This window comes from Colobus angolensis, unplaced genomic scaffold, assembly GCF_000951035.1.
Source record: "Colobus angolensis palliatus isolate OR3802 unplaced genomic scaffold, Cang.pa_1.0 Scaffold113, whole genome shotgun sequence".
NCBI classification, from domain to species: domain Eukaryota; kingdom Metazoa; phylum Chordata; class Mammalia; order Primates; family Cercopithecidae; genus Colobus; species Colobus angolensis.
In genome coordinates, this window is record NW_012112364.1 from 426,767 (window position 1) to 450,779 (window position 24,013).

Consider the following 24,013-nt stretch of genomic DNA (forward strand, 5'->3'; position numbering starts at 1 on the left):
TCAGGTGGTCGAGGCTGCAGTACACCTTTAGTCCCAGCTACTTGGGAGGCTGAGGTTGGAGGATTGATTGAGTTCAGGTGGTCGAGGCTGCAGTAGCCGTGATCACACCACCACACTCCAGCCTGGATGACAGAGCGAAACCCTGCCTCGAAAAGAAAAAAATAATAATAAAATTAAAACAATTTTTATGTTGATTATATATTAAAATGATAGTATTTTGGATATATTGCACTCAATGAAATCTATTATTCAACTTAATTTCACCTGCTTCCTTTTACTTTATATAGCCAACAGAATTTATAAATGATATGCAAGGCTTGCAGTCATGACTGACATTGTATTTCATTGGCTAGCACTGTTTCAGATGAAGAGTAGGAGTTCTTTTCACCTTGATTCTAAGTGTTTGTTTCATGATTATTGTGCTACTCTTTATACCTAAAAGGGATTTGTACTAAAAGTCCCTTGTTGGGACTTTTAGAATCTCAGTGCAGGGTTTGTATGGAGTTGCCTGCCGTCTGTTACTGAAACCCCCAATGTTCAGAGCAGTCATTTTTAAGGTAATTAAGAATGCAGACTGGTCTGGGAGTTGACTGAAACACACTCCCCCAAACTCAGGGTTTGTCAACAGTGGCACTGCTGACATGTTGAGCTGGATAATTCTTTGTTGTGGAGGACTGTCCTGTGCGTTGTAGGATACTTTTCAGCGTCCCTGGCCTCCTCTCACTGGATGCCAGGAGCACGTTCCCCTTTCCCAGTGTGACAACCAAAAATATCTCCAGACACTGCCAAATTGAGAAAAATAACCTCTGGCAATTTTTTTTGAGAACCATTGCCTTAGAGGCATCACCCCACAGTCGTCATAATCTCTTATTCAGAAACATCAAGCTGTTTTTTTTTTTTTTTTTGAGACAGAGTCTCACTCTGTTGCCTAGACTGAAGTGCAGTGGCACGACCTTGGCTCACCAAAAGCTCCTGGGTTCAAGCAATTCTCCTGCCTCAGCCTCCCGAGTAGCTGGGATTATAGGTACACGCCACCATGCCCAGCTAATTTTTTGTATTTTAAATAGAGATGGGTTTCTTCATGTTGGCCAGGCTGGTCTTGAACTCCTGACCTCAAGTGATCCAACTGCCTCGGCCTCCCAAAGTGCTGGGATTACAGGCGTGAGCCACCGCGCCTGGCCTATCAAGCTTTTAAATGTAGAAGGTTGGGGATCCAGCCCCTCTCTACCCTAGTTGACTTGATTACCACTTGGCCTGTGTTTAGAAGGAAATGAGCATATCACTGTCCCCTCTCTCCTTTGTATCCTATCCCCATGTTAGATAAGCTCTTAACGTTATGGGAATCTCTTCTGAACCTGATTCAAAGAGATAAGAGGTCAATTCAATTTAGTTCAACAAATATGACTTCAATATCCTCTTGATGGGTGTGATGCTGTGAAGGGCTGCCAGAGTGAGTAAGGTAATGTTGCTTTCCCTCTCCCCCCAGAATGTACACAGATTGCCACTGTGCTGGTGATATCTGGTATAACCTTTTGAGATTTTACAGAATCGCCAGTTGGGGACCGTGTCACTGACATATGGGTCATGGGCCAGTGGGCTGCTTCCTACCCATGACCCCAGGTTGTCATCCTATAGAGGTAGCCAAATGAATGAATTAGGGGAGATCCTGACTCCTATAGCGTTTTGTACCTCACTCATTCCTACTTATCTGGTAACAGAGTTACCTCCTTGTATGTTGCATCTCACCAGGGAGTTTATCAACCCTAAGAATAGGTGTGCTGCCATATTTCTCTATCTTTGTACAATGCCTTGTTCAGTAAGTGTGTGTTTAATATATGAATGAATGCATCATCATATCTGGAATGCAGCTCACAGTGCAATCTGGGCCAAAGACGAGTCAACAGCATCCTCTTCATTTCAAGGACCACTCACATGGTTCTTAGCACAACATCGAATACTCAGTGTTTATTGTATTGAAAAGTTCTTGAAGAGCTACAGTGTTTGTGCTAATAATGTGCATTGTTGGTAATAATAATGTACCAGGTGTCGTGGGCCACTGACGACGCACAGCAAAGGAAAGATGGGCCCTCCTTCTTCATGAAAAAACGTGCTCAAAATACTGAACAAGAAACGAACAACACAAAATTTTAACACGCCTCTGAGTGCTCTAAATATCTTTTGCTTTCCACACGAGGCTCTATGTTGAGATGGGGATGGCAGACTAGATTACAGTCAGGGGTCATTTACACTTTTCTTTCTTTTTGCTTTTTTTTTTTTTTGGACTAAGTCTCACTTTGTCGCCCAGGCTGGAGTGCGGTGGTGTGATCTTGGCTCACTGCAACCTCTGTCTCCCGGGTTCAAGTGATTCTCCTGCCTCAGCCTCCCTAGTAGCTGAGATTACAGGCATGAGCCACCTTGCCCAGTGAATTTTTTTGTATTTTTAGTAGAGACAGGGTTTCGCCATGTTGGCCCAGCTGGTCTTGAACTCCTGACCTTAAATGATACACCCACCTTGGCCTCCCAAAGTGCTGGGATTACAGGTGTGAACCAGCATGCCCGGCCCTTCTTTTTGCTTTTTTTTTTTGAGACGGAGTCTTGCTCTGTCGCCCAGGCTAGAATGCAGTGGCTCAATCTTGGCTTACTGCAACCTCTGCCTTCCAGGTTTAAGTGATTCTCCTGCCTCAGCCTCTTGAGTAGCTGGGATTACAGGCATGCGCTACCCTGCCTGGCTAATTTTTATATTTTGAGTAGAGACAGGGTTTCACCATCTTGGCCAGGCTGGTCTCGAACTCCTGACCTTGTGATCCACCCGCCTCGGCCTCGCAAAGTGCTGGGATTATGGCCATGAGCCACCTTGCCTGGCTTCTTTTTGCTTTTTAGAGTCAGGGTCTCGCTATGTTGCCCAGGTTGGATTCTAACTCCTGGGCTCAAGTGATCCTCCTGCCTCAGCCTCCTGAGTAGCTGCAACTTGGCATGTGCCACTGCACCCATCTTCCTTTTGACTTTTTATTATAGAAAGTTTCAAATTTACTAATAAGTTGAAATAATAGTGTGTGAGCATTCTTTACCTACCACCTAGATTCAACAATTTAATTGAGCCGAATTTGGTTTGTGAAGTACAGTATTTTAGTCATGTATCAAGATTTCATAGGCAAAGTGATACAACTTTAAAAAAATCTGTAACCGAAAGGGCCCTGTAATAACAGTACCCCTGAAAAAACTTTGGTGTGGTCATGGTATGTGCACCAGAAATCTCTCGGCTTCCCCACTTTCATGGCTTCATTTCTCCAATTTACTTCCTCAAATATGACACCAAAGTTTACTAGGGCTTGCCTTTATATGTTTACATTTTATTAAATTATAACTTTCCAGCCGTCCTGGTGTCCAGGTCCTGATAAAGGTTTCCAGGATATTTTACCTATTCGTTTGTATAATTTCGTATCTCTACAGACTTAATTACAAATACCAAATCTACCTTAGCTTTCTCCGATTTCATGGGAAAAAAGAGGAATGGGACTGTTGAAATTACTTAGTAACCTCTTCTGAAACCTTCTCCTTAGCCTTGCCTAGGCCTGATGTTTTCCTTGTTCCTGAAATATTTAATTTTCCAACTCTGTGAATCTAAGTTTTGCCCACAGCAGGCACTAACCGAGTGCTTACGGGGTAAACAGCTGTGTGGTGGTCTTTCGGGTTCTGGGTGGTGAGCCAGGGTCCTGCTCAGAAGAACCACAAACGGAAAAGCAGGCTGTCACATGAAATGAGTGACACACAATTATGGAAGATTATGGAGCCTGGGAGAGGAGCTTTTTTTTTTTTTTTCCTATTTTCTGAAGGAGTTGAGCCTTGAGCATAGACAGAAAGGAGGGAGAATGAAGGAAAAGTTTGAGTCTAGTGAAATACCAGCAGCTCCTACCTAAATCCCGTTCCTGTTCACTTCTGCAGTTTGAGACAGCATTCCTGGCTGCAGGTCTGCCCAAGACCCCACTCAGTTGTAAGTTATTAACCATATCTTATGAAGCCATTCTGCGAGAATAAAAGATCCTTCTTTGAGTTCTTATCATGTGCAAAATCCTAGAGGTGTATTACCTCATTTAACCCTCGTAATCCCATTTTATGAAATGTGGAAATTGAGGCTAAATTACTTGCCTAGTCACAGAAGGCAAAGCCAACACCCTTTATTCATTCTTTTTTTTCTGAAATTGCCTTAAAAAAAACACCATAATTCCGCCTCCAGAGATAACATTGCAGACTTTTTCTATGTAACCACCATGATAGAAACATACAATATGGATCTTTGTATAAACATGAAATAATGTACCATTTGTAGTCTGATTTTTCACTTAAAATATATCATGAGCATCTTTCTATATTAATAAGTATGTTGTTATATCTACCTTATTGTTTTAATGGCTGCATAGTATTCCACTTTTTAGAAATTTTTATTTTAACTCCTGTTGATGAGTATCAACTTTACTTTTTTTCCTTTCTCTTTCTTTGAGGTTATTATTTTTTATTTTGTATTTTTGTTTATTATTATTATTTTTTTAGATGGAGTCTCACCCTGTCGCCCAAGCTGGAGTGCAATGGCATGATCTTAGCTCACTGCAACCTCACATGCAAGCTTTTCTCCTGCCTTAGCCTCCCGAGTAGCTGGGATTACAGGCGTGTGCCACCGTGCCCAGCTAATTTTTTGTATCTTTAGTAGAGATGGAGTTTCACCATGTTGGCCAGGCTGGTCTTGAACTCCTGACCTCAAGTGATCCTCCTCCTTCAGCCTCCCAAAGTGCTGGGCAGGCGTGAGCCATCGTTCCCAGCCAAGAAACCCCTTTTCTTAGTTGTAACCAGAACACATCTTCTTAGACACCGAGATACTGTTTCACTGTAAACTCAAATGTCCTGACATCCGTCTCCTGTCAGCTGGCCATTTATAGAAAACCCCTAGGTGAAAGATGAAGCTTTGCATCTCCCAATCAGCGTAACTGGTTAGTCCCCTTGGAATTCCCATGGGGTCAGGACACAGTTGTCATTGTAGTTGTCATTGTTTCCAGGGTTAACTGTCATAAGCACGAGGAAAGGTAGTTTAAAGCGATCTGGATATTCAGTTTTGTGTTCCTGCTGTTTATGTGACCAATTTCCTACCTGGTGTTTGTTCAGAAGAGTGAAAAATATTTCAGGTGCTATCTCTTCTAAACCGTGGCAAACCACACTCTGTTAAGACAGCACAGAAGACTGAGGAAGAAAAACATTTATGAAACATTTTGCTTTGGTCTGCCTCGTGAGAAGTAATTGTACTGGTCATTTCTTTTTCCACTGAATTGACTGGTGTCTCTGACATGGTCCCTGGTGAGCCACACTGGCTTTATTACCTCCTCTCTTCTCCTTTTTCAGGGTCTTTGGCCATAGTCCAGAGAGAATCACACTTTCCCTGTTAGAAGCTCACGTCATTCTTCTCTTGGGCCACTTCCATGCCAGCCTCTTCCACACTGCCTTCCTGAGGTCGGGCACCAGCATGGAGCTCTGTTTCCTCTCCTCCCTAGGGTTGTAATCTGGCTTTCCCCTGATCTTTCTATTGTTTCCACTTCACCAGTGATTTCCTCCTTTTTGTCCAGAAATAGGTCAGGATAAGAAATTCCTCTTTTTTTACTTCTTTAGGCTTCTTGTTAACAAAGTAAAACAAGGTTAAACACCTTATTCAATGCTCAGCCTTTTTATTGAGTCTGGGTCTTGCTCTGTTGCCCAGGCTGGAGTACAGTGGCTCCAGCGATTCCCCTACCTTGGCCTCCCGAGTAGCTGGGACCACAGGTGTGTGCCGTCGCACCTAGCTAATTAAAAAAAAAAAACTCTGTAGAGACGAGGTCTCGCCATGTTGTCCAGGCTGATCTGGAACTCCTGGGCTCAAGTAATGCATCCTCCTCGGCCTCTCAGAGTGCTGGGATTACAGATGTGAGCCCCTGCACCCACCCACAGGTCAACTTTTAACTGCCTGAAACTTTCGATAGGTCAGAGAGATGAATTCTGTCGTTCACAACACACAGTCAGAATTACCTTGGCTTAGGAGTTCAGGACACAGAACATTGGTGTCACACAAACATGGGCTCAAAAGCTGCAATTACGCAGTGGCATTTTGTGGATTTTTTTTGTAGAGATGGGATCTCACTAGGTTGCCCAGGCTGGTCTCAAACTTCTGGCCTCAAGCAGTCCACCCACCTCAGCCTCCCAAAGCGTTGGGATTACAGGCGTGTTTTGAGTCTTGGGGACCAACTGGGATTCCCTTCTCCTCTTTATCTTCTGTATCCAATCCAGCCCCTGCCATTTCTTTTTTTCTGGTGCCTCTTGGGTTTGCTCTTTTCTCTCCTTTCCCATTCTCTTACTTTAAACAGCACTCCTTTGGTCATGCTCCAAAACCTCAAATCTGAACTTTTACTTCTCCTATCGCAGAAACTTCCCACACTCTAACTGCTTATTACCCCTCTACCTTCACCACCAAATTGTAAATTCTGTGAGAACAGAAACCCAGTTTTTTGAATTTGCTGTTGTGTCCTCAATTTCCATCACAAACACGTTCTACCATTGACAGTTGAATGAATGAATGAATGAATGAATGAGTTCTTGAATTGCTACAACTGCCTTTAAAATTCCAGTAAACTTTTGCTGCCATCAGCAGGTGAATATAAAACACTGTTCGTAGGCCAAGGCACTGTGACTCATACCTGTTATCCCAGCACTTTGGGAGGCCGAGGTGGGAGGGTGGCTTGAGGCCAGGAGTTTGAGACCAGCCTGGGCAACATAGTGAGACCCCATCTCTACAGAAAAATTACATAAAATAAAATAAAATTAAGGCTAGTTGCAGGGGCTCATGCCTGTAATCCCAGCACTTTTGGAGGCCAAGGAGAGTGGATCACATGAGGTCAGGAATTCAAGACGAGCCTGGCCAACATGGTGAACCCCATCTCTACGAAAAATACAAAAATTACCGGGCGTGGTGGTGTGCACCTGTAGTCCCACCTACTTAGGAGGCTGAGGCAGGAGAATCACTTGAACCCTGGAGACGGAAGTTTGCAGTGAGCCAGGATTGCACCACTGCACTCCAGCCTGGGTGACAGAGCGAGACTCCATCTCAAAAAAAAAAAAAAAAAAAAAAAAGTCTTATTGCAATGCTCAGGGCAGTATGCATTGTTATAGAAAATAAGTAATTTGTGTTTTTAAAACGTATAATTCATCCCACCACTTTGGGAGACTGAGGCAGGTGGATCACGAGGTCAAGAGACCGAGATCACCCTGGCCAGTATGGTGAAACCCCGTCTCTTCTAAAACTACAAAAAATTAGCCAGGTGTGGTGGCGGGCACCTGTAATCCCAGCTATTCAGGAGGCTGAGGCAGGAGAATTGCTTGAACCTGGGAGGCGGAGGTTGCAGTAAACCGAGATTGTGCCACTGCACTACAGCCTGGGTGACAGGGTGAGACTCTGTATCAATCAATCAATAAATACATAAATAAAATAAGTAAATAAAATACTGTTCATGATATTCTGCTCCCGTGAGAGGCTCGCTGCTCCTCCTCACTGCGACCCTATGGCTTCCTGTCTGGCACCTTCAGTTGCTTCTTTGTCTCCTCCTTTGATGCCTTTTCTTTTGCGCTCTTACCAAAACCAACTCATTCGTGAGGATCCAGCTCGAGCTCTACCTCCTCTGTGAAGCCCCTGAACCTTTCCCACCAACACAGACCTCTGCCTTCTTTGATCATCTGCTGGTCTTCAGTTTAATGCTTTAACGATTCCACTTGTATGGATCCTGTCTACCCACCCAATTTAAGTATTTTTGAAGATAGCTATACTTTTTAGGTCTTTTGCCTCCTCCACACTTCTCATCTAAAGCTGCGTCCACTCTGACTTGTCTTCCTAACCTGCCAGGCAGGGTCTTTTTGTTTTTTAAACTTTAAGTAGGCTAGGTCGGGCATGGTGGCTCATGCCTGTAATCCCAGCACTTTGGGAGGCCGAGGCAGATGAATCACGAGATCAGGCGATCGAGACCATCCTGGCTAACACGGTGAAACCCCGTCTCTACTAAAAATTACAAAAAATTAGCTGGGCGTGGTGGCAGGCGCCTGTAGTGCCAGCTGCTCGGGAGGCTGAGGCAGGAGAATGGCGTGAACCCGGGAGGCGGAGCTTGCAGTGAGCCGAGATTGCGCCACTGCACTCCAGCCTGGGCGATAGAGCAAGACTCCGTCTCAAGAAAACAAACAAACAAACAAACAAAACAAAAAACTTTAAGTAGGCTATGTGGAGGTCGAGTTAGATATCTTCGAAACAAGCCTTAGATATCTTTTTCTGTTTGAAGGGAATTTTTTTTCTTTTTCTCCAATTTTGTTACTGTGAGTGCATGAAGGCATATTCAACAGCTCCTTGCTCCCCTGCCTCTCCTGCACCATCCAACATCTCACTGCAGTATCCAGCAACCCACAGGCCTGCTGGGCGTGGTGGACAGTCCCCAAGATCAGGTTATCCGTGTCAAAATATCGAGTGGTTGATGAGTGCTCCAAGTAGGCACTAGAGCCTGTGAGAGCACTCAGAAGTTTCTGCACAAGCTCGGTGGATTTGAGCCCTCATCATGGTTCATTGCTATGTAAGTCAAGGGTTGGTCATAGGTCCTGCCTTGGACCATCATTTCAGGAAGCAGGGCAGCTACAGCAGCAGTCCTCAACGTGTTTAGCACCAGGGATCCATTTTGTGGAAGACAGTTTTTCCATAGATTGGGGGTAGGGGTTGGTTTTGGCATGAAACTGTTCCACCTCAGATCATCAGGGATTAGATTCTCATAAGGAGCACACAACCTAGATCCCTGGTATGTGCAATTCACAGTAGGGTTTGTGCTCCTGTGAGACTTTAATTCCTCTGCTGCTCTGACAGGAGGCGGTAAAGCCGGCTTGCCTGCCGCTCACTTCCTGCTGTGTGGCCCCGTTCCTAACAGGCCATGGACAGGTACCAGTCTGCGGCCAGGGGGTTGGGGACCTCTGAACTACAGGCTCCTCCACCTGCACAAGATCTGAGAAGTCAGACTATCCAGAACAAGAGGGGCAGGAACTTCCTTGTCTCACTGAGGATCTTCAGTCAATCCCAACTCTCAGTGGGCATATGACTTACATGGTGATCATCTTAAAATGCAGATTCTGAGTCAGTGATTTGACATGGGACCTGAAATCTTGCAATTGTAACAAGCTCCCAGATGATACCAATGGCGATGTTGATGCTGCCTGTCTGTGGACCACACTTTGAGTAGCAAGGGTCTAGAATATGGACATCTCCTTTTCCAGTGAACTTTAGCAAGTAAGGAGCATTTCAAGGAAGACTCCTCCCATGCACACTGTCATTAGTTGCAGCATCTCTTGTAGCGATCAGGCTAAATCTGTCTTTAATTCTTTTTCAAACAGCATATCCAAGTTTTGCAATCATAAGCACCAGCCAGGAGAATATATATTCCATGCAGAAAATGGTGATGCCCAATTTACCAAAATGTTCACGCTGAATATAAGAAGTAAGTTAAATTGCCAAGAATTTAATTTTTATTTTTTTAATTCCTTAATTCTTTATTAGTCTTAACTAGGAAGAGCTAAGTAATGGCTTAGAAGGGGTACTACAAAACTGTTTTTGTATGCTGAAGTGTTTTGAAATTTTACTCTCATATCTACTGCCATCGATCATATATCTCTTTATTTTTTATGTTATTTTGTTTTGTTTCATTTTTAACACCAGGTCTCACTCTATCACGCAGTCTGGGGTGCCATGGCACAATCATAGATCCCCATAGCTTCGAACTCCTGGGCTCAAGTGATCCTCCTAACTAAGCCTCCCGAGTAGCTGGGACTAAGGCACGCTCCCCCATGCTTAGCTAATTTTAAAACCATTTTTCTAGAGAGGGGGCCTCCCTTTGTTGCCCAGGTTGATCTCAAACTCCTGGCCTCAAGGGATCCTCATACCTTGGCCTCCCAAAGTGCTAGGATTACAGGCGAGAGCCACTGCACCTGGCCATATCTCTTTCTGTGTGTATCCTCAGAGGCTGAAAGACTTATTTCACATTGTCTCTGAATATGAATTAGTGTTGTGACTTTATTGATTTTAGTATTTTGAAAGGGCATGTTAAGGAAAGGCTGAAAGTCATTTTACCTCTCATTTATTTGTTTTTAATAATTTTCACTTCTTTGGCTTACCAAACAATGAGAAGTCCAACTTCTCCTGAAGCTAAGAATCATTTTAAGGCATGCAAGCAGGTGGAGGTCTGTACCTCAGCTCTCTCCAGGGGGAGGCTGGCAATGGAAAAATTGTGTGTAGCAGAGAGGTGTCAAGGCTGCCCAACCAGAAGGTTGCATGGCAAGGAGGAAAGAAGAAATTACCCGAGGTCTGGAGTCATTCTGAATGAGACATCCTCCCAGAAGCACAAACTGCCCTGGAGTAAATGGGTAGCCTGTACCGTAGGCAACTTTGAAACTATTTCCAGAAAGTACCATGCTCCATGAGCTTATTTTATTTTATTATTTTCAGAGACAAGGTCTTGCTATGTTGCCCAGGCTGGTCTTGAACTCCTCGGCCCAAGTGATCCTCCCACCTTGGCTTCACAAAGTGTTGGTATTATAGGAGCGAACCACTCTGCCCAGCCAGTGAGCTTATTTCACACGTTTTCTTTTCTGTAGGGAAACCTCAAGTGCTCGCGGAAGCATCAGCGAGTCAGGCATCCTGTTCCTCGGATGGATACCCATTACCATCTTGGACCTGGAAGAAGTGTTCAGACAAGTCTCCCAAGTAATAAGGACATTGATGTCTCTTATAATGGAAGAACATAAAACTCTGACATATTGACTCTTTCATGAACACAGTTTAAGAAGAAATGATGAAATATTTAAAATGCTAATGTTCTCAATCAACCATAATTCTCAATGGTCATAGATTGTTTCTGATAGCTTATACTGGATGAATCTCTTTTAGAACTCGCTGCAGAAACCTTGACTTCCCATCTGATGACAGCTTACCTGTCTAAAGTCTTTGCCATTTTTTTTTTCCAGCTGCACAGAAGAGATCCCAGAAGGAGTCTGGAATAGAAAGGCTAACAGAAAAGTGTTTGGCCAGTGGGTGTCGAGCAGCACTCTAAACATGAGTGAAGCCATAAAAGGGTTCCTGGTCAAGTGCTGTGCGTACAATTCCCTTGGCACATCTTGTGAGACGATCCTTTTAAACTCTCCAGGTACAACAATTGCTATTGTAATACTCCACCATCAGGAATTCCCCACTAGCAGTTAGTCCCCATCGCTGACTTTTACTTGGGGAATTTTACAGGAGAGTATAGGGTCAGTGTGTGAGAAAAGGTTTCTTGAGTCAGGCAAGAATCCCCAGACAGACTCTTTCGCAGGTTGGGGCGAAGTCCTGCCTGTGCCCTCGTGACTCATCTGTCAGTGATGGGCAGAAGCAGAAACTCCCGGTGTGGCGAATCTCCATGCAAAGATCTAACTTTAGAGAGACAGATTTTGTCACTTGGAGTCTCTGTCATTTTCCCTTTTGATTAGCTTCCTTATTTGTCCTTAGCCTGCTGTTTTATAATTTTTGGTTTGCTTTTTAGAGCCCTCCTAAGTTCAACAATTCTGAAACCTGGCTGCCCACCCTAATAATTAGGATCACCAACCTCACAAAACTGACTTCTCCACTTTTATGTGAGACCTTCATAAAAGGGATGTGAACTTCTTTTTTCTCTGATTTGTACATCCTGTAGGTTTAAATCCATGGTTTTTGTTGTTGTTGTTGTTTTTGAGATGGAGTCTCGCTCTGTCGCCCAGGCTGGAGTGCAATGGCGTGATCTTGGCTCACTGTAACCTCTGCCTTCAGGGTTCAAGCGATTCTCCTGCCTCAGCCTCCCGAGTAGCTGGGACTACAGGCACCTGCCACCACGCCCAGCTAATTTTTGTATTTTTTTGTAGAGATGGGGTTTCACCATGTTGCCTGGGCTGGTCTCTAATTCTTGGATTCAAGTGATCCTCCCACATTGGCCTCCCAAAAGGCTGGGACTGCAGGCGTGAGCCATCGTGCCTGGCCCAGATGTAATTCTTGTAACCCTAGTAAATGGTTTTAAAGAATGGATTCAGAATAATCTGCAATTTCTAGGGAGGAAACATGTCCTTTACAGGGACATTGCCTGATTGTCTATGGGGAGTAGAGTATATGTAGAATGGTTGTGAGGACTGACAATGATTATTACTGAAACAGGATGTGAGAGATTATAATGAGTTGTCCACTATTTATAAAGTCACACAGGAATTCTGTTTCATCATCGCTGAGTGACACTCTTTTGTTGCAGGCCCCTTCCCTTTCATCCAAGACAGCATCTCATTCTATGCAACAATTGGTGTTTGTCTCCTCTTCATTGTCGTTTTAACCATGCTGATTTGTCACAAGTACAAAAAGGTAAAAGCAAAGGTAAAAATTCAGTATTCTTTCCTCCATCTGCAGAACGGCCTATTCCTAACTGACTCATCATTTCATCTCTGAAGCAATTTAGGTATGAAAGCCAGCTACAGATGGTACAGGTGACCGGCTCCTCAGATAATGAGTACTTCTACGTTGATTTCAGAGAATATGATTATGATCTCAAATGGGAGTTTCCAAGAGAAAATTTAGAGTTTGGTAAGAGTGGAATGTGCCAAATGTTTCTGCAGCATTTCGTTTCCATTGGGAAATCTTTACAATGCATGTACTCACCATTTATCTTCGCAGGGAAGGTACTGGGATCAGGTGCTTTTGGAAAAGTGATGAACGCAACAGCTTATGGAATTAGCAAAACAGGAGTCTCAATCCAGGTTGCGGTCAAAATGCTGAAAGGTACAGTATAGTGGAAGAACAGCAACAAAGATGCACCAAAATAGGAGGCATGGTTTCCCACCCATGCCTTCTTCTCTTTTCCATCCTTTCAATGGTTACTGTTTGCCATGTTTCGAGGCTAAAAATGGAGTGGATTGGGATGAGTGTCAACCCAGTCATGAATACAAAATTCAAGTCATAAGTACAAAACTCCACCTCTTCTTCCACTTCTCTCTTTGTTTATTTTTATTTTATTTTATTTTATTGAGATAGGGTCTCACTCTGTCACCTAGGCTGGAGTACAGCAGTGTGATCATGGCTCACTGCAGCCTCCACCCCCTGGGCTCAGGCTCCTCAGCAGCTGGGGATACAGGCGCACACCACCACGCTCAGCTGATTTTTGTATTTTTGGTGAAAAGGGGTTTCACCATGTTGCCTAGGCTGATCCGAGCTCAAGCTATCTGCCCGCCTCGGCCTCCCAAAGTGCTGGGATTACAGGTGTGAGCCACTGTGCCAGGCCTATTTAGCTTTTATAGGCTTTGATATTTGGGGATACAGTTGCCACAGGCAGAAGTTCTTTCTTACATCTGTGTTGTTGTTGTTTTGTTTTATTTTTAGAGACAGGATCTTGCTCTGTTGCCCAGGCTAGAGTGCTGTGATCATAACTCACTGCAACTTCGACCTCCTTGGCTCAAGCGATCCTCTCACCTCAGCCTTACAGGAGTGTGCCAATACAATTGGCTAATTTTGTTTTTGTTTTTTTTTTTTTTGTAGAGATGGTGTCTCACCATATTGCCCAGGCTGGTTGCAAACTCCTGGCTCAAGTGAGGCTTACTTGGCCTCCTAAAGTGCTGGACTTACAGGTGTGGGTTGAAACAGACTCTGGGTAGGACAGTAAATTGGGGCCCTTCGTATCCTCACCTCATTGCTCCATCCATTCCGATCTGGCGTCCAGCCCCATTGTTGGCCTCCCCATTACCACCGCTGACTCAGCAAAGGCACCTCTAGCTGGCTCTCTTGCTAAGGTCAACAGTGACCTCAAACCAAGCCTAATGGATATTTGTCGGTCCTCATTACTTGATTGTTCAGCACGAATTGATGCTGTTGACTCTTCTCTCCATCTAGAAACTTTCTTTCTTTGGGTTTTGTGTCGCCATATTCTGGTTTTCCTTCCACCCTTCTGCCCTTCTCAGTCCTTTGTGAGCTCATCTTCTTCCATCCAGCTTTTGTTTTTGTGGCTGTTTTTGAAACACAGCCTTGCTCTGTCACCCAGGCTGGCGTTCAGTGGTGTGATCTCAGCTCACTGCAACCTCCACTTCCCAGGCTCAAGCCATCCTCCCACTTCAGGCTCCTGAGTAGGGGGAACTACAGGCTTATGCCGCCATGCCTGGCTAATTATTGTATTTTTGGTAGAGATGGGGCTTTGCCATGTTGCCTAGGCTCCATCCAGCTTTTTAGGGGGCATCCCTGTAGGCTTGCTCCTGGACCGCCTTGCATTTCTGCTCCACACACCCAACACAGTCCATCCCCACTATGCCCATGATGTCCTCCCATACACCAATGGCCCTCATGCTTGCCTCTCGCTTCGGAGCTTCAGGTTCATATATTAAATGTTTGGATGTCTCCAAGTTCCCTTTAACACAGTGTATCCAAGGCGAATTCCCCTAACCCTGGCCCTGCACCAGCAGTCCTCTCTGTGACTGGTAACGAATGCCAGTGAATAAATAACCACATTCGATACAGTTGGGCACACTAGAAACTCGTGACTTTTCCTTGACACCTTCCTCTTCCTAACACCATGTGAGCCAATCCTATCAGGTTTCCGCTTAGTGTCTCTTGATTCCGTCCTCGTCCCTCCGTCTCTATTACCACCACCCTAGTTCGAGGCTGTCTCCTGGACGAAAGCTTCCAAAGCAAGTTCCTGTATCCACTCTTGCCTCCCTTTGGTTTCTCCATGCTGAGGTCCAAGTGACAGTGATGAAGGCTAAGCAGATCAAATGGCTCTCCTACTTCGCATTTCCTCCACCACCCACATGGCGAGGCCGCCGCCGCCTCCCCACCTCTCGCTCTCAGCACCCAGAGCACTGGCCTTCTTTCAGTTCCCCCAGCACTGTCCTCCCGCCCACCGTCGGGCCTTTGCACAAGTGGATCCTTCTGCTTCCCCTTCCCCTTTCATGTAGGTATCTCCCACTGCAACCTCAGATCTCAGCTTAAACACCACTTCCTCTGTCTCACACCACAGACAATATTGAAGCCCTTGCAACGTGCGATGTTAACTCTCTGCAGACTTTCCCCCATAGAATCCGTCACCTTTGTCACGACACGTGTTTAATATCCAGTTGCTGTCCCATCTGTCCAGTAGCCCCTGTGCCTCATGAGGGCAGGGTCTGTGTCTGTGGTGCTGTGCTCTCTGACTTCTGCGCACTCTTTCACAACCCTCGGCACCGTTCTCCCGCTCCACCATGGCCAGCTCCAGTTTTTCTTCAGGACTCAGTTTAGACATTGAATGCTCCTTTCCCCACCCCTCCAAGGCTAAGGTAGCTGTCCCTTTTGACCCTATATAACCCCTGCATTCCTTTGCCAGTTTGCATTTTTTCTTTTTCTTTTCTTTTTTTTTTTTTTTGAGATAGGGTTTCAGTCTGTCACCCAGGCTGGACTGCAGTGGAGCGATCATAGCTCAATGCAAGCTTGAAGTCCTGGGCTGAAGTGATGGTCTGTCCACAGCCTTTCCAGTAGCTGGAACTACACGCATGCACCACCATGCCCAGCTAATTTTTATTTTATTTTATTTTTAAGTAGAGATGAGCTCTTGCAATTTTGCCCAGGCTGGTCTCGAATTCCTGGGTACCAGCAATTCTCCCACTTGCCTCAGCCTCCCAAGATGTTGGGATTACAGGCCCACACCTTGCCTGCCATATTGCATTTATGGCACTGTATTGTAATGGCTTATTTACTTCTCTGCCTTCTCCAGGAGACTCTAAACTCCAGGAAGACAAGAGTTGTGTCTTGTTTATCCTTCATTCCCCAGTGTCTAGGATATTGGCTCTTACACAGTAGGCACTCAATAAATACTTATTGAATGACTGAATGAAAGAGGTAATGGTATATGAAAGTGCTTAGAAGAAGCAAAGCGTGCCGAAAAATGTAAGATATTATTTTAGCCATGAGGAATAGGACATGAACAAGTGAAAGCCCCGGATCCCTGTCCAGCGTGAAGCTGAAGACATGACGTATTCCGGGGTCCCAGTGCCCACAGGAAATCCCACCCCCAAGCCAAAATCTTGGAAACAAGGATACCCCGAGAGCTTGCCCAAGCCAAAATAGAGGATGTCAGCACTGGAGAAGCTGCTATAAAGGTTAGGATGCCCTCCTGCACAAAATAATGGAATCTGGAAATCGAGCCAAATCTTCACTGAATGTAAAGAAGAGTTACTATATCTGGAAGAAAACATCTGTTCACAGAGGGGTGGTGCCTGGAGCCTGGAGAGGGAAGTCCAGAGACCCTGCCCTTGCCCCTGTGGCTGCCCGGGCTCCCCTGACCAACTGCACATCAGCCACAATGACAGGACCCCTGGATTCCATGGTGACTTTCCTCACACTGTGCTTCTAAGCCAGGTTATGAGTACAGTTTGCTGAGCTCTCTAGAATTCTCCCTAGAGAGAGAATGCATTGGCCAACCAATATGTTCCAGCCTGCTTGGCAGTTTTATTTCTCAATGTCAATTAATGGGTCTCTTGAGCATTTGGTAATGGGAATTAGTTGTCTTTGACCTCCTCCCATTGGGCTTGCTGGCAAATCTAATGTTCTAGACCTGAGGGCCACGGGTTAGAGTCAACCACGCTCATGACACTGCTATCTTATTTCTCTCTGACTACGACAAATCCAAGAGTTCAAACAAACAAAAAGCGTATTTCTCCCTTCTGTTAACTTGTACTAAGGAGGAAAAGCATGTATTATTATTTTGTTTGCTAGTTTTGAGGTCAACTGTAAGGATTTTTATTTTGGTAGGTAGAGGAAAGTCCTGTTGAAAGCTGCATCACCAGATTCAACATTTATACTATAGCCTTTTGTTTTGTTTTGTTTGAGACAGAGTCTCACCTGTCACCCAGGCTGGAGTGGTGCAGGGGCTCGATCTCGGCTCACTGCAGCCTCCGCCTCCCCAGTTCAAGGGATTCTCTTGCCTCAGCCTCCTGAGTAGCTGGAATTACAGGTGTGCACCAAAATGCCCAGCTAATTTTTTGTATTTTTAGTAGAGACACCCTGTTGGCCACCATGTTGGCCAGGTTGGTCTTCAACTCCTGACCTCAAGTGATCCACCCGCCTTGGCCTCCCAAAGTGTTGGGATTACAGGTGTGAGCCACTGCGCCCAACCCTATACCATACTCTGAATTCTGCCTTAGGCTGAGCATAGTGGCTCATACCTGTATTCCCAGCACTTTGGAAGGCAGATTTGGGAGGAGTGCTTGAGTCTAGGAGTTCGAGACCAGCCCGGGCAACATGGTGAGACCCCATCTCTACAAAAAAAAAAAAAAAAATTAGCAGGGCATGATGGTCTGCGCTTGCAGTACCAGTTACTTGGAGGACTGAGGTAGGAGGATCACTTGGGCCCAGGAGGCAGAGGCTCCAGTGAGCTGAGATTACGCCACTGCACTCCAGCCTGGGTGACAGAGTGAGACCCTGTGTCAAAAAAGAAAAAAAAAGAAAAGGAGAAATTCTGACTTAAAGCACAGGAAAGCACAGGATATTGTTTGTTTATTTATTTACTTATTTATTTATTTATTTTGAGATGGAGTTTCACTCTTGTTGCCCAGGCTGGAGTGCAATGGTGTGATCTCAGCTAACTGCAACCTCTGCCTCCTGCGTTCAAGCAATTCTCCTGCCTCAGCCTCCCAAGTAGCTGGGATTACAGGTGCCTGCCACCACGCCCGGCTAAGTTTTGTATTTTTGGTAGAGACGAGGTTTCACTATATTGGCCAGGCCAGTCTCAAACTCCTGACCTCAAGTGATCTACCCACCTCGGCCTCCCAAAGTGCTGGGGTTACAGGCATGAGCCAACATGCCCGGCTTCTCTCATAATTTTGAATTTAAATAATGCAGATTGACTCTGAGCTGAGAAAATTTTTAATTTATTTAATGACATAAAATTTGTATTTTACTTGAGTTTTATGTTTTTAATGCTCCTTTCTTTGACAGAAAAAGCAGACAGCTGTGAAAGAGAGGCACTCATGTCAGAACTCAAGATGATGACCCAGCTGGGAAGCCACGAGAATATTGTGAACCTGCTAGGGGCGTGCACGCTGTCAGGTAACCCACTTCCACGAAAATCACCTCATCAAAAAGACTGTAGCCTGATGACAAAGAGGATGTTTGTTCTCTCTCTCTTTTTAATTCTTTGTCTTTTCTCAGTCACAGTGTGAACTCTCAAACCCAAGTGAAATTAGACACTGAGCACTCTGTAAATCAGAGGGGTCAAAATAAAGAATGCCTCATTCACCTGCTTTGTCGGGATATATTGCATAATTCTCACCTGCTTAAAACAAAAACAGCAACATTGCAAGTACATTTGGTGGTGTCTGTGCTTCTCCCCCAGCTTGGAAGCTGGTGCACAGGCGTGGTGAGAGTGGTTACAGAGCCTGGCCACTGCCCCAGTTGGGCTGCCGTCAAATACGGCACAGCCCAGCTAGGATATCAGACTTTACTTTCCCACAATTCTCTGGGGGCATGCCCTCTGATCCTCTCTCTTCTGCCTAGAAATGCCCAAATGATGTGCCCAAGGTTCATTCTTTCTGCAGCAGCAGGCCTGGGGCTGGTACTGAAGGAAAGGAAAAAGAAGAAAGTGAATCTGAGAGAGGACTGGGAATATATTTCTCCCTTCTCAAGTAAACGGCAAATTAGCATATAGTTACCAAGTGTTCACCTATAATACACAGCTAGAACATTACTTTCAGTTGCAAACTGGAGAATCCAGTAGGCCAGTGGTATTGGTGAGGCCACATGCACAAACAAGGGCTACAGAGAAAGTCAAGAAGCTGATGCTTTCCAAAGGAATTTGAGCAAAAGCTGAAACTGAATTTAAAGTATAAGAAGAGATAGGCTCAGAAAAAGTTGTACTGTCCCCAAGTCAGTAGAGAACTGAGCCCTCGTAAGAGTATGTTGTCTGTTACATAGACTTCTGCAATAACAGTTTGCTTTGTGTATGCCTATAATTGAAACTGTAACTATTTCAGGACCAATTTACTTGATTTTTGAATATTGTTGCTATGGTGATCTTCTCAACTATCTAAGAAGTAAAAGAGAAAAATTTCACAGGACTTGGACAGAGATTTTCAAGGAACACAATTTCAGTTTTTACCCCACTTTCCAATCACATCCAAATTCCAGGTAAGAGGCTGGGTCAGGGTTTCATAATTACACATCATAGAATGTAGACAAAGTGTGCTGTTCAAACACACTGCGTTGACCAGTTTTTAAAGGCCTCGTGTGGTCTGTGGGTCCTGCAACCTTGAGATTTCCTGAATCTTTGCTATAGTTTCCCTGTTGACATGGAACAATGAGCCCCGTCCCTTTCCTTCAGTACAGGCACTATAGCTGAGCTAGCCTCTCTCCACCCATGCCTGCATCACACCCTAGATGCTTATTTAGTTTGGGGAAAGGTGCATTATTCAGTCTTTCAGGACACCTGGTTGCCTCACAGGTATTGGTAGAAAGAATGAAGACTTTTTCCAAAGTCCTTAACATATTCAAAGAGAATAGCTTAGGTCCTGGAACTACTGCGCAGAAGAAAAGCTGAACTCAAATTGGATTCTAAAATATTAGGATGGATTGATTGACACGTGATGGGGATACAGTAAAGTAGCAGTAACCCTGTCTCTGCTCTATGTTTATCCTCCGCATCTGTGGGGATCCTGAGAGATGCTTGGTCCTGCAGGGATTTATTGCTTTAGCGGGAGTAAGTGAGAGCTGTAGGAGTTTGCTGGGATCTCCTCCTCATCCTTGAACTTTCTTGCTAATTACTTGAGCATCATGGCTTTGTGCTTTGGAGCATTCTTTTTTTTTTTTTTTTTTGAGACAGAGTTTCACTCTGTTGCCCAGGCTGGAGTGCAATGGTGTGATCTCGGCTCACTGCAACCTCTGCCTCCCGGGTTCAAGTGATTCTCTTGCCTCAGCCTCCTAAGTAGCTGAGATTACAGGCATGCACCACCATGCCCGGCTAATTTTGTATTTTTAGTGGAGACAGGGTTTCACCATGTTGGTTAGGCTGGTGTCGAACTCCTGACCGAAGGTGATCCGCCCACCTAGGCCTCGCAAAGTGCTGGAATTACAGGCGTGAGCCACCGTGCCTGGCCGAGCCTTGGTGCATTCTTATTTCCCTACCTGTGTGGAAGCTCTCCCTTATTCTGAAGGGTATTTGTTTGTTGGAGACTTTTTTCTTTACCAGGGGCTTTTTAGGGATACATTTGAGAGTCCCACCTTTGTTCTCTTAGAATGTAAGTTTTAGTGCAGGCCTCTGGCCTTCAAGGTCTGACACAGAGACCCAGTGTCTTAAAGCCACCAGGCTCCACGGAGATTCCCATGCACATTCATGTGCAGCTGCCCTTAACCCGTGCAGGCTTGTCACACCAGTCCTCCCCTTTACACTTGTTTCTTAGCTCATTGTCTAGAAATGAGAACTCTGAAAAGCCACTTACATTCTGGAACAGTGGGGCTTATCCTACTGAGTCAGATGTGTGTGACCAGCATCCACTGGTCAGTACTTAGCCTCTTTGATTCATTCTGTTCATGGGAATATTAAATACACTGAAATTATTCCTTTTGGAATATTTGTGGTCTGAAAGCATGAAGCCATTTCCTAAAGATATGTAAATTGTCAATTGAGTGAAACTCATCTATTGGAATACATTGAATCATGATCTATTTATAATTCCTACAGAGTTCCTCAGGGAAGAACTTTTATATATATACCTTAAAAGAGATTTGTATTATTGCTATTTATTAATTTCACAGTAAAAAGAAATGAGCTTTACAAAGGCAAACTGGAAAAAAGAAGGATAGTGAAACGCTTACAGGACTCTCAGGAAGATCTGTATTATGTGAGGGAAAGTGGGCTGAGTTCAGAAACCAAAGAATGAGATCGATGTGAGTCCTGGTTCCACTCGAATCATATTTATCTCCCGTGCCTAATTTCTCTTTTATAAAATGCCACCCATCTTGTAGGTTGTGGCAAGGATTGAGTGAGGTCCTTTTTGAACTGTAAGATTCTATACGGAAAACAGGGATTACTTTTATCTTAGACTGGCAAGCCCAGTTACACAGATAATGTACACAAAAAATGGACAAATGGATGGTGTGCTTTTAATTTAAAAGTCAGTTTATAACTAGAATCCATTTATTTGATGAATTACATTTTTAAAATAAAATGTCTGCTGAGAAGAAGAATGTAAATAATGAAAAAACAAATTTTTTTAACAGCATGCCTGGTTCAAGAGACGTTCAGATACACCCGGACTCGGATCAGATCTCAGGGCTTCATGGGAATTCATTTCACTCTGAAGGTAATATTTCATTCTAAGTAGTAGCGCTTTAAAATGGAAATGAATGCCAAAGTTTTATGTTAGCTATTTTTTTAAAAGTGTGTAAACACAAAAGCATTTTAAAATTTGTTAATTGTCAGACGATAGTCAGTTTGTATAATGTAGATTTTACGTCAACATTCAACTAATAAACACTGAGGACTATTTTATTTGGTCAGATTATTCATTTAAAGTCATATACTGATTAGAGCCATCTTATTGCCTGAGAAGTAGAAGAGATGATGAGTTCCGAAGTCACATAGAATTTGAATTAACTTCTGCTTACTTCGCTTTCTGACTGGATGACTTTGGACGAGTTATGCGACCACCAGAATCACAATTCTCCTATTTACAAAATAGGCCTAACACTACCTTCCTCACAGGACTGTTAGAAGGAGTAAATGAGGGGCTGGGCGTGGTGGCTCATGCCTGTAATCCTAGCACTTTGGGAGGCCGAGCCAGGCAGGTCCCCTGAGGTCAGGAGTTCAAGACCAGCCTGGCCAACATGGCAAAACTCTGTCTCTACTAAAAATACAAAAATTAGCTGGGTATGGTGGTGCACGCCTGCAATCCCAGCTACTTGGGAGGCTGAGGCAGGAGGATCGCTTGAACCCAGGAGGTGAAGGTTGCAGTGAGCCGAGATTGCACCACTGCATTCCAGTGTGGGCAACAGAGCGAGACTTTGACTTAAAAAAAAAAAAAAAAAAGGCTGGGTGCGGTGGCTCAAGCCTGTAATCCCAGCACTTTGGGAGGCCGAGACAGGCGGATCATGAGGTCAGGAGATCGAGACCAGCCCAGCTAACACGGTGAAACCCCGTCTCTACTAAAAAAATACAAAAAACTAGCTGGGCGAGGTGGCGGGCGCCTGTAGTCCCAGCTACTCGGGAGGCTGAGGCAGGAGAATGGCGTAAACCTGGGAGGCGGAGCTTGCAGTGAGCTGAGATCGGCCACTGCACTCCAGCCTGGGCGACAGAGCAAGACTCTGTCTCAAAAACAAAAAAGGACGGAGTAAATGGAAGAATATGAAATGCACAATACAGTTTATAAAATGGGATAGATGGGCCAGGCGCGGTGGCTCATGCCTGTGATCCCAGCACTTTGGGAGGCCGAGGCGGGTAGATCACAAGGTCAGGAGATCAAGACCATTCTGGCTAACACGGTGAAACCCTTTTGTACTAAAAATAAAAAAAATTAGCACGAGCCTATAGTCCCAGCTACTCGGGAGGCTGAGGCAGGAGAATCCAGTTGCAGCGAGTTGAAATCGTGCCACGGCACTCCTGGGCAACAGAGTGAGACTCGGTCTCAAAAAAAAAAAAAACCAAAGGAATCGACGCTTAATTAATATTAATTCCTTTCCCACTGTGACAGCCCTACCTAGTACAAAAGGGAAGGATCTAAAACTCCTGACTAATCAATCAGGAGGTCATCGGTCATCAAAGCAATTCCAAAGTTTATCTCTAACCAAAACAAGTTTCCAGTGACCCTTGGTAAGCAGCATAAACAGGTCAGCTCTAATGCTGCTGGGAAGATAATGCCATAGCTTCATGTGTATGTCTTAGCACCTCACCTAACTCTGGCTAGAATAACCTCCCCAAAGAGATTTAATAAGGCAACTTCTTAGGGTTTTGGCAAAAATGAAGACTGGCTCTATTTTACAGATGAAATTGAATATGAAAACCAAAAAAGGCTGGAAGAAGAGGAGGACTTGAATGTGCTTACATTTGAAGATCTTCTTTGCTTTGCATATCAAGTTGCCAAAGGAATGGAATTTCTGGAATTTAAGTCGGTACGCTCCTTTTAAAGAAAAAACAAACCAAAAAAAAATTCAAAAAGATGTGCTTATATATTTTTTCTTGTTTGTTTTAACTCGTATCCCTTAAAGTCTACCTTTTCTCCCCCGTTCACTGTTGGAGTCATCTAGAATGTTACCTTGGCTCTTGGCTAATTGTGGTAGCATAAAGGCTTGGGATCCCCTGTGAGGTCATGGCTAGCACAGCCCTCCCAGCCTGCACAGAGTCCCCTGAAACTTCCAGGACTGAAGGTCGAGATAGGAAGTCCTCAGAAATCCTTCCGCAAAACAAAGCACGGCATTGTCAGTCCCTTTCTGAACGGCTGTTCAGGTTGCGCCCTGCATGTGGTTCACTCAGGGGATGAGTAGAGGCTGAAACCCAGCCAGCCTCCCTGCGTGTCTTTGTCTGATTTGCACCCCACGTGCTGTGGGCTGGCAGCAGCTCTGTAGGCTCACTGCCTCCTCTGTTGCTAACCCCAGATCCATTCAGGCTGTGTTGGTAAGGCCCTGGAGCTTGCCGTGAACCATGGTCTCTACCCCAATTTTACTTTCTTTTAAACTGCCTTTCCGCCCACTGTTCTCTGTGATTTCAAACGTCTCCTGCCTATAAGCAGATCACAGCCCGCCATCTGGCTACCTTCCTTCCTCGTTTGCTTGCCTTTCATTACCTTCTCTTTATTTCCCAAAATTCTTCCCCTTCATTTTTCTTGCAGTCTTCTAATCTCCTCCTTCTCTTCTCCTCCACTTCCTTCCCCTTGCCTCTTCTCTCCTCTTTTCTCTCTGAATTTGGAAAGACTACTTTCTTTTTTTTTTTTTTTT

At 44.7% G+C, this 24,013-nt stretch overlaps 1 protein-coding gene across 2 annotated transcripts in view; it reads left to right on the forward strand.

The window, feature by feature from the left end:
- The window catches only part of FLT3 (fms-related tyrosine kinase 3), a 70,850-nt gene that overhangs the window by 33,446 nt on the left and 13,391 nt on the right, over positions 1–24,013 (forward strand). For both annotated transcript variants that reach the window (XM_011958289.1, XM_011958294.1), the window contains exons 9-18: positions 9,427–9,530; positions 10,684–10,792; positions 11,053–11,231; positions 12,336–12,442; positions 12,529–12,661; positions 12,752–12,856; positions 18,029–18,139; positions 19,063–19,216; positions 21,305–21,387; positions 23,064–23,191. In XM_011958289.1, the coding sequence (XP_011813679.1) occupies positions 9,427–9,530; positions 10,684–10,792; positions 11,053–11,231; positions 12,336–12,442; positions 12,529–12,661; positions 12,752–12,856; positions 18,029–18,139; positions 19,063–19,216; positions 21,305–21,387; positions 23,064–23,191 (1,213 nt within the window). The remainder of the gene's footprint in view (positions 1–9,426; positions 9,531–10,683; positions 10,793–11,052; positions 11,232–12,335; positions 12,443–12,528; positions 12,662–12,751; positions 12,857–18,028; positions 18,140–19,062; positions 19,217–21,304; positions 21,388–23,063; positions 23,192–24,013) is intronic.